Here is an 11,704-nt window from a genome sequence, read left to right on the forward strand (position 1 = left end):
ATATTTAATTACATAAGGAAAGTAAATACATTAGAGTAATAACAAACATTCCTGCTTAGAAAAAAGTTAATATATATTTCAACTTTTGGGGCAACTTTTACATTGTTTTTAAAATTTCTAACGCAAAAAAAGTTTTTCATTGTGCATATTCACGGTTAATTAATTTACAGAAATTAATTATTCTTTAAAGCTATCTTACTATTATTATGAAAAAATATTACTGTATTTTTTAAATTAATTAAATATTTCGAACACGTATGAATCAATTATCTTGTGTCTATTTAAAAATTTGAATTAGCTTGGTTCGTGTTTTTTTTACTTCCTCACACCGGCCATTCGCCTTGGAAAACAAACAAATTTTAATGATATAACTCAAAATCACTCTCAAAAGGACAAAAAAAATATCACAAGTTTATAACTCCTATACCCTTCAAAGAAAACAAATAAAATGGGAGAAAAAAATGAAAAAAAAGGATAAATTATGTTTTTAATTTCTCAAAATATTTTAAAATGTTAATTTTAGTCTCTATAAAAATTCCATACGTCTTGCCTCTCAAAAATAAAAATAAAAAAACCATTCATCTTTAGCTTTTACATTTATTCAGAAACTCGTGTTTTTAGTCTTTGATTAAAGACTGCAACTACATTACTTTTAATAAATGTTAGAACTAAAAATGTATTAAATTTTTGTAGAGGCTAAATCCAACATTTTTGAACTATTCTGAGGGGAAAAAAAATTACATCGGTCATTTTCATTGAGCATAAGGTGTCTTGATATTCTCCACTCAAGGTTTCTACCATCTACCAATGCAAAGTTTATAACTCAAAAGGACAAAAAAAAAAAACATTACAAGTTTATAACTCCTATACTCTTCAAATAAAAAAGTAAAATGGGAGTAAAAATTAACAAAGAAAGGATAAATTATGTTTCTAATTCTTCAAAATATATTAGAATGTTAATTTTAGTCTCTATAAAACTTCCATACGTCTTGCCCTTAAAAAAAATCTCGTACGTCTTTATAGCTCTTACATTTATTCAGAAACATGTGTTTTTAGTCTTTGATTAAGGACTGCAGCTACATTACTTTTAATGAATGTTAGAACTAAAAATGTATTGAATTTTTGTAAAAACTAAAACCAACTTTTTTGAAATATTCTGAGGGCAAAAAAACTTACATGGGTCTTTTTCATTGAGCATAACGTGTCTTGATATTCTCCACTCAAAGTTTCTACCATCTACCAATACAAAGTTTTGCTCAATAAATCTTAAAGTTAAGTGTCCCTTAAGGTCAAACATATACAACAAATTTGAGTAAAACCAAAGCATAACTTTCAAATTTACTACTATGACAGAAGACATCTTTGAAAATCAAACCCTTTTCAAATGATCATTAAATTAAGAAATGGAAGAGGGTTATTACTTATCACCAAAGGATATTGGTGACAACCTCCGTTAGAGAAGATGGCCAATAATAAAATAGAACCAAAACACTACCTCAACGGGAGAAATCAAACAGAAGAAACAAAAAAACACCACAAAAGAAGTGAAAGAAACCAGGGTCGGCTCTAAGGAAACACTCTCTGTTCCACCATTGAATGATGTATTAATAAGCTATATTTAAGAAAACATATTTATAATTAAAAAATATAATGGCGATTTTGTATAGCTAATTTAACTGCATTCATTATTCAGTAATATCGTATTAAAAGTGTCATGTTCTTCATATAGTTGAGAATTTTGCTGAAAAGTGCCCTACTGAATGCATTTTTTTTTTCATCTTATAAAATAAAATATGGATCTTACATTAGAATTTATATGTTATTAATTTATTAGAGATCGATGGTGTCCAAAATGTGAGTATCTTAATATTTTTTTAATGATGAGATGGAAATTTAATTTAATTTCTCTGATTAACTAACTCAGAACATTAATTATGATGTATAATATACTAGACTATTAGGTTAGTGTTCTGCGACTTATACGGGACATTAAATTTATATTTTATAATTTATCTTTATTATTTTTATTTAGTGAAATTGTTTAATTACAAAAAATTATTATTATTATTTTTATTTAGTTTACCTTTTTAATCTTTTAAAAGAATGTAATTAAAAAATGGCATCTAATTTTCATTGGAATTAAAGGAAAAAATAAAGTAGATGGCATAAATATATTTAGTCATTTGCCTGCATATATTTGATTTTTAGTTTATTATGGTTAATTCTTTTTTTAATTAAATTAGTTTCAAAAACAACTTGTTTGTTAAATATTTTTCGTGAATAAAGGTTATAAGAAATGAATCTTTATTAAAATAAATAAATAGATAATTTTGGGTGATTAAATTTCAATCAAATATTTACGGAGGAATATATTTTTGTCAATGATAAAATCATGTATAATTTTTATTTGTAAAGTCTAATTTTTAATATGTTAAAAAAATATTATTAAATAATTTTATATAATTATTTTATAATAATTCATTAAATATTTTTCATGAATAAATGACACAAGAAACGAAATTTTATTAAAATAAATAAATAAATGATTTTTCCTTCATTAAATTTCAACCAAATATTCATGGACTAAGGGATATTTTCCATCAATGATAAAATATTATATCATTTTTATATGTAAGACCTAAATTTTAGTATAGTAAAAAACGTTATTAAATAATTTTATGTAAATATTTATAATAATTATTATAAAATATAATAATTTATTATATCATTGTTGGACTAAAATATACACCAAATAAAACTTATATAAAAAACTAAATTCATATAATAGTTAGTGCAAAAGTTTAGTTGCAGAGTATTTTTTATTAATTTGGCTGAAACAAGTATGTTATTATTAAGGTAATTATTTAAAAGATAGATATTATTAATAAATAAAAAATTAAAATGATATAAAATATATTTATTATTACATTTATTATTTTAAAAAATAAATATAAAAATATCATGTGACATCATCCCATATAATATGATAGATACAATCACTAACACATATATATTTATCCATAATTGTTTTACAATGCATATGTATCCTAATTATATTTTACATACTATGTGCCAACACCTACTGGCTCCATGTTTTCTGACGTAACAAAAAAATCGGCACTTATTCTTTTGCTATCAAAATTTTATTATAAAAACATAAAATCAATTAATGATTACTAGCTAGCTATAATGAAGAAGAACTATAATTACTCGACCAGCACACATATTCCCCGTATACTAATTAATTCTGGCCTTTTTCTACATGTAATCATGGTTTGAGCTACCTCCATTACTTGCAAAGAAAATAAATTGTTACGTGACAAATTTCCATTACTATCTAATATTGGCTATCCAAACCCATTGATATATAGAAAATTAAAGAACCTTACAGGTTAAAAAATCTTGTTACGATAAAAATAAACTAAGTTGATGTTTGATTTGCGTGTGGGGAGTTCCAAACTCAGTTTGGAGAAAAATATAAGTTTAATATTATATTTAATTTTTTCCTAAAAGTATGTTTAATGTTAAAATTTAATTTGAAAACTCAATTTAAAAGAAATAATTATTAGAATATTCTTACAAACTCAGTTTGCAAACTTAAATTTAACTCAAACTTAAATTTCTAAACTATAATTTAAACATGCACAATACGTGACTGTCAAAATATCTTTATTCAATATCCATGAACAAAATTACCTCTAGCTCGCAGAAAATACTTATCTCTGTGTGTAAAAACACATTAGGGTTAATTTGTCTAATAATTCATTACCTTTTTTAGTTTTATGATTCATGATAGGTTGGTACAAAATTTATTTCACACTCCTCGACAACTCATTCACTTTTGAAAAGTTTGTGTAGGTGGGTTATAACTTGCATATCTTTAATAAATGTTTTGGCAACAATAGGCATGAAAAAATTGGCACTTCAATGCAACACTTCAGAAATGTCAATGCTCAATGACATTTTGTTTGTTATATAAAATGAGTGATCTGCTTGTGACATCAAACAAAATTATATACATACAGATTCAAAGAAATAAAGTCACCACCGTTTCATATTTTGTTTTCATCACTTTGTTATTTTTTACACAAAGTTAATGTCACATATTATTTTTTATTTTTAAGTGAATTCATTCTTATATAGAAAGATTAAGATTGTCTTCATGATGTATTCACAATTTAAAATAATTTTATATTATTATTTAATAAAAAATTATTATTAATATAACTTTTAAAATAATTATTATAAAAACTAACAAATTTATTACACATGGTTAAATAGAGTATAAAACAGTTTTAATTGTGAGTTCAAACCTATTTTCCCATAAATCAAAGCATGTTATTTAGATTTACTAAAATAATATTAGTTTTACATAAAATTTTGAATTACGGTTTAAAACTTGAAAAAGAGTGATACTCACATTTAACATTCAACTATGCTTAATTGCTTATACCTATTTGAGTTTGTTTAGTTTAATGAATCTTTCTCTATTTTAAATAAAAACATTTTAGGACATATTTTTCAGTGAAATCATTTTCGGGATTTTTTTTCTTCATTTATTATCTCTTTCAAACTTATCCTTTTCATCTTTATTTATAAATTGAATCTTAATATTTTAAAAAGAAATTATCAGTAGTAAAAAAACAACTTTGTATGAAAAATGAATTTTCTTTATCATAAATTAAAAATTTATACGTTAAAAAATATTTATTTATATAATTGAGCATCAGAACAACTAGTATAGAATTGTTCCAGCTAGCTTAATTGGAGATATCGAGTCTTAGTGTGTAATTGCATTAAATACTTGATAGAAAAGTTTTACAACCCATTTAATTTCTTGTTTCAAAATATTACATAGTAAATAGTGGAAATATATATATTTTATTTTCTATTATATTTATTATCACTATTTCTTATATAAATTTTTAAAAATAAAAAACAAAGGTGAAAAAATATAAATATAAATATTTCTTTTCAAATCAAACAATTCAGTAAAAGGCTAAATATATTTTTAGTAATTTTAAATAGGAAAATGTTTAATTTTAGTCTATGAAAAATAGATATTATCCTTTTAATTTCTCATAATTTTTGAAAACATGGTCATCGTTCTTAAAAAAAAAACATTTCCTTTTGATTCTTGGCTTATAAAAACAAAGACTGATATATAATATATTTTCATAGATGAGATTTAAAATGAGACCATTTTTTTAGAAATTAAAAAAAAATTATTTATAGAAATTAAAATCACATCTTAAGTTAATTGAATAAAAGATAATGTGATTTAGATAAAAAAAAATTATTTTTATATTATAGAAAAAAATAACATTAGTGCACAAAGATTTTGATAATAATTTTCAAGGGTAAGAAAACAATTTTTCTTAAATAGTACCATGTACCAAAGGATTAAGGAAATAAACGAAAAAAATGTTATGATCAAAAGGCAAAGCTGAACATTTTGTGAGAAAAGAAGAAAGACAAAACTAAAATTAGGTGTAAGTTGCTAAAAATGGCTATTGACAGACATGCTCTCCTCTCATTCTTCCAATTGTGAAGTCTGCTATTGCTTTTAGGAGCCAAATTCGGAATCAATAGAATGATGAGCTCAATCTAAAGAAAGAAACCCAACAAAACAAAAATTAAATAAAGAAAGAGAATAAAATAAAGACAAAAATTAAAGTGAACATTTAAATAATAAAAAAAGAAAAATTTACATAAAAACAAAGACAAGGAAAAAATTAATAAAAGAAAAAAAAGAAGAAAAGAAAAGCCAGTTACTGGTTCCAACCAACCTTTTTGCTTTCCCTGTCAATCCAACAGCACCAGTTTCTTTCAAAATCTGAATTCAACCCATTTCACAAACCCAAATTAGGAACCAAAATCTGGGGAAAAGAAACAAACTTGGCATTGGGTTTTGGATTTTGATTTTGTCAATTTTCATTCCCTTTGTTTAATTAATTTTTCTCCTTCTTCTTCAGAAAAAAAAATGTCTTCTTCTCTGAACAACATTGTGCATTGACAACATACACAACACAACAGGTATTATTATTATTATTTTTATCCTCACAACATGTTCATTGATGGGTGAATGAATAGGCCAAAGGGTGTTTGTTTGTTTCTTGTAGGGTATGTGTGAGGGAGGGAAAGAGGGTGGAAGGGGCAAAGTTGAAGCCTTTTAGAGAAGAATGAACAAAGAGCTTACAAGCTTTGTGAAGGCTTGGGAAGCAGCAGTTAGGAAATCAGCAGGTCCAAAGAAGAGGGCTAATAGCATCTTCACACCAATGTCTGTTGCCCATGTTGATGATGATGATGATGCAAGGAATGTTATTGTTGGTGAGGTTGAGAAGATTCTCCCCAATGGTGACTTCTACACAGGCCAGTGGCTTGACAACAATGGCCCTCATGGCCAGGGAAAGTATTTGTGGACAGATGGGTGCATGTATGTTGGGGAATGGCAAAAGGGTGGCATCATGGGAAAAGGGAGGTTCAGTTGGCCTAGTGGTGCCACCTACGAGGGTGATTTCAAGAGTGGTTATATGGATGGAAAAGGGACTTACATAGGGTCTTCTGGGGACACCTACAAGGGTTGTTGGGTAATGGAGTTGAGACATGGCCAGGGGACTCAGAGTTACCCTAATGGAGATTTCTATGATGGGGAATGGAGGAAAGGGTTGCAGAATGGACATGGGAGGTACCAATGGAAGAATGGGAACCATTACATTGGACAATGGAGGAATGGTTTGTTCTATGGGAATGGCACCATGATGTGGAGCAATGGGAATAGGTATGATGGTTGTTGGGAGGAAGGGTTGCCTATGGGGAATGGCACATTCAGGTGGGGTGGTGATGGGAGTTTCTATGTTGGGGTTTGGAGTAAGGATCCAAAGGAGCAAAGTGGGACTTATTACCCTTCTGGCTCTTGTGCTGGTCATTTGGAATGGGATCCTCAGGAGCTGTTCTCTGTGGACTTGGTGGAGTGCAGTGTTTGTTCCCTTGAGAAGGTGGCAATTTACCCTTCACAGAAGAGTTTGAACATGTTGGAGGTGGATAAGATGTGTAAGAAGGGGACTGATGGGAATGGGAGGCCAAAGAGGATGTCAGTGGATGCAAGGATTAGTAATTACAGCTCTGAAGATGGTTCTTATTCCTCCTATGATGTCTCAAGGAGTTCTCAGGTGGATAATTCTATTCCAAGAGTGCCACATTTGAGGTTGAAGGCTCCAAAGAGACAGGGAGAGACTATTTCTAAAGGGCATAAGAACTATGAGCTCATGCTTAATCTGCAGCTTGGTATCAGGTACTGATCACAGCTGTTTTCATGTGAATTGTGTTTATTTAGTCTCATTTTTTTGTCTCAAAAAGTTAAACATTTAGCCTTTTCTTTTCCTTTTTTTTTTTAATTTCTGTTTGAGTGGTAGACTGATACCTTGTATCTTCTAGGATATGAGGATTTAGCTTATTTTAAATGTTTGTCTCAATGGTTATGGTGCAATGATAATATGGCATTCTGAAAAACAATAATTTCTTTCCATGATTCTTATTTTAACTGCGCGATTATTAATTTCTTGTGCCATAGCACAGACATGCTGTTGGAAGACCTGCTCCAAGTACATCTCTTGATTTGAAGTCTTCTGCATTTGATCCTAAAGAAAAAGTGTGGACTAAATTTCCACCAGAAGGATCCAAGCACACACCACCTCACCCTTCTTGCGAGTTTAGATGGAAAGACTACTGCCCAGTAGTGTTCAGGTAAGCTTTTGATCAAACTCATAAGACTAAATAAATGGTTCTCTCTTTTTTTTAGTCCACCAAAATTTTGTTCATCAAGTAGGTGAACCGTGTTTTGTATCTGAATCTGCAACCTGTTGAGTGTGCTCTTGTGGATTTGTATCCCACAGAGTCTGACTGTTAGAACTTTATTCATCTGTCTTTTTTTTATTTTTTATTTTATATATATATATATATATATATATATATATATACATGCAGGGCTCTTAGAAAACTGTTCAAAGTAGATCCTGCTGATTACATGATATCATTATGTGGGAATGATGCCCTTCGGGAACTCTCTTCCCCTGGAAAAAGTGGAAGCTTTTTTTATTTGACCAATGATGACCGGTACATGATAAAGACCATGAAGAAATCAGAAGTAAAAGTGAGTTCCCTTTTAGTTGGCTAGATACTAGATATAATACAAGCCTTGAGGTTTTGAAATTCTCCTAAGTCCTAATCATACACTTTGCTCATCTTGCTTTTCAAGAATTAGAAAGTTTCACCAGTAATCCCGAGTTTTCAGAGAAGTAGTGCAACAATTTTGAGTATCACTAAAGAGCAAGAATTACTATATATTCAGAAAATTTATCATAAACTTGCACATTATGGCTCGGTTTGAATAACTTCTCCACAAGTACTTATAGAAGAAATAAGGTAAAACAAATCAAACTTGTTTTATCTATTATTTTCTTTTCTTGCAAGTCTTTGTTGAGAAGTTTGTTTAAACAGAAATCATTTAAAAGTTTTTTCAAGTTACTTGGTTACAACTGTAACAGGTCTCTTTGTCTTTGATGTGATGGTTTTTGGTTGTTGCTTCATTACAATTTACAAAGGTTTTTTTATTATCCACTAAAAGATACTTCATTCAGGACTATATAAATTGATTGCAGGTTTTCTTGAGAATGCTACCTGGTTACTACAAACATGTTCGGGCTTTTGAGAACACTCTAGTCACCAAGTTCTTTGGTCTCCACTGTGTTAAGCTAACAGGAACTGCACAGAAGAAGGTAATCCGAAGTTTGGATAGGTTTCTACTTTGACAAAAATGTATAATTAACCATCCTTTATAAATTTCAGGTACGATTTGTTATCATGGGAAATCTATTCTGCTCACAATATGCCATCCATAGGCGCTTTGACTTAAAAGGTTCGACCTTCGGTCGCACAACTGACAAACCCGAGTCAGAAATAGAGCCTACAACAACACTCAAGGACCTTGATCTAAATTATATATTTCGGTTGCGGAAGTCTTGGTTTCAAGAATTCTGCAGGTACTTTATCACTTTTTGTTGCATCCATTACTGTGTACCCCATTTAGGAAACTTCACTGCACTTGCTTTTGTTTCATTCATATGTCAATATAACTTGCTATATTTCCTAACATTCATTTGTGCAGGCAAGTGGACAGAGACTGTGACTTTCTGGAACACGAGAGGATCATGGATTACAGTATGTTAGTAGGTCTTCACTTTCGAGGAATGTCGTGTAGTGATAATGTCACTCCCTCTGGTTACAGTCCAGGCACTCAAACCCCAACTGGTTAGATCTTGTCTTGAATGGATTTTTCTTGATTATATTTTCAACATGATTTTTTTTTCTGAACACATGGACTTACATTGCAGGCCATGGTAACTTTGATGATGGAGCCCCTCGTCTTTCTGGAGTGGATGTTGATCATCTTGTAGTAGATCCTAGTCGGTATAGTCTATCAACACATCATGACATAAGTTTCAAATTTTCAATAATTCTAGTTCTGATAGCTTAGGCAATGCATTTGTCATGACATAAGTTTCAAATTTTCAATAACTCAAGTTCTGATAGCTTAGGCAATGCGTTGTTTTGCAGTTACTATTTTGCTAATGCAACATGCATGCAGTAATCCTAGTATATCATGCATTGATGAATTCATCGTTGATGCTTTTTTCATCACATTTTCTGCACTCCTTTTTTTTTGCCCTCAAACTTGTATAAATACTTATCTTGCTTCTTGCACCAATACTAAAGTTTTTACTATCATAGATTCATACATGGATTCTCTTCAGTCTGGAATGTTCACATTTTTCTGAAAACATTTGCATTCTCGTTCATCTTTCAGGTGGGTTCAATTAGGTATAAACATGCCAGCACGGGCTGAATCAACAGTGCGAAAAAGTTGTGACACTCCTCAGCTGGTTGGAGAACCAACTGGGGAATTATACGAGATCATCATCTTTTTCGGGATCATCGACATATTACAAGACTATGACATTAGCAAAAAGCTTGAGCATGCTTACAAATCATTTCAATATGATCCAACTTCAATCTCCGCAGTTGATCCAAGGCTATACTCAAGACGGTTTCGTGATTTCATCTTCAGAGTTTTTGTAGAGGACTAAACATATTCAAATTGCAGTGACAACACTAACCATCACAATGATATATCCATGCACAGAATGGCCACTAACATACTAGTTGGAGGGTATTCTGTGATAATAGACAGGAGGGGTTACATGTTTCTGAAATTTGTTCATCTTCACCCTCTCACAGTTTGTGAATTTTATATTAATTATAGTCACAGCTAATGTATGTTGTAGTTTAGATCAATGTTGTTCAGAGTTACTCAAGCCTTTTTCCAATTGTAAATGAATCAACAGAAAGGGTCAAACAGCATTGGAAATTATTCTTTTTGTAACTTTTTTTTTACATATATATATAATATATCCCAGGTGAGCCTCTGGGGTCTCAGCGCTGAATAAAAATGTACAGAAAATTAAATAAAGGGCATTAAGATTTTTGTCTACAGAAATGTATGGATCATCTTTATCACCTTAGGAAGGAATTTGATTATAAGTTAACTAATAACTCAATTTTGTGTAGTGGTGCACCTTTTTCATAGTATGGTTTTTTCGTGACCCTTAATTTAAATGAACGGAAATGTTATGCAAACATTTTTAGGGTGTTTCTGCTTTGTTTTTTTTTTTTTGGCAATTTACTATACCCTGCTTTCAAGCAAAATTGCAATGTTCGATAGATTGGTAGAAGAGATATGAAGAATTTCAAACTAATGAGGAACTTTGTACATTTTTTTTGTAAGGGCTAAAGTACCATGAACAAGTTTTTTTAAACACCAAATTATTTTAGTGGTTTTCCTTGCTCGAAATGGGTAATTTTTCAAGACAAGGTCTCGAGACAACATGGCTTGCTGAATTTTTCTTAGAAATACGAACCTAATCTTCTGCATCTGCACCCTATGTGTACTTTTAATAGAACTATTGTATAGGGGGTGTGCTAGAGTAAGACCAGCATTGCTTGTTTCTCACAAGTCAAAACATAGGTTTGAAGTGTTTATATATATATATATATATATATATATATATATATATATATATATATATATATATATATATATATATATATATATATATATATATATATAAATAAAGTCGAGGCTAAATATTACGAGATTTATTCGTTTTTTGGTGATTAATTGGTTTATTTAATCTATTTTTAATGCACGGCTCATTTTAGCTTCAAGGATTTTTTTTTCTATTATTGATTGATTTTTTTTGTTTTTTTTTTGGTATAAAGACAATAATAAAGATCAAATTTAAGTTCTCATAATATCTCCGATCAAGAAACTTACCAAAATTTCTCTATTACTTTTTAAATAATATTTTACATTTTCTTATGATGTTACATCATATTTTTTTTACTTTAAATAAGTTGATCAAATTTTTACTACAATCAATAAACTCATTAAAGTTTCTCAAATGGATTCCAAAAAAAAATCTTTTATATTTTATCATTCAAAATTAAAATACATAAAATGTAATGCAAATTAAAATTAACAATAACTTTTAAAATACATAAAGAAACAAATAATTTATCATTAAAATAGTTCAAGTTTTGTTATTCAGGTGTCTAAAATATTTTAAAATATACTCTACTAAACCTG

At 29.3% G+C, this 11,704-nt stretch overlaps 1 protein-coding gene across 1 annotated transcript; it reads left to right on the forward strand.

Moving 5' to 3' along the window:
* Window positions 1-5,385: 5,385 nt before the first annotated feature.
* LOC100789775 (phosphatidylinositol 4-phosphate 5-kinase 6) lies at window positions 5,386-10,429 on the forward strand. The gene is made up of 9 exons (XM_003546668.5): window positions 5,386-6,036; window positions 6,123-7,294; window positions 7,579-7,746; window positions 7,987-8,152; window positions 8,661-8,777; window positions 8,848-9,041; window positions 9,167-9,309; window positions 9,393-9,468; window positions 9,866-10,429. The coding sequence occupies exons 2-9, from the start codon at window positions 6,183-6,185 to the stop codon at window positions 10,143-10,145; spliced, it is 2,256 nt and encodes a 751-aa protein (XP_003546716.1). The 5' UTR covers window positions 5,386-6,036; window positions 6,123-6,182; the 3' UTR covers window positions 10,146-10,429.
* Window positions 10,430-11,704: the final 1,275 nt, after the last annotated feature.

Source organism: Glycine max, chromosome 15 (assembly GCF_000004515.6).
Source record: "Glycine max cultivar Williams 82 chromosome 15, Glycine_max_v4.0, whole genome shotgun sequence".
NCBI classification, from domain to species: Eukaryota; Viridiplantae; Streptophyta; class Magnoliopsida; order Fabales; family Fabaceae; genus Glycine; species Glycine max.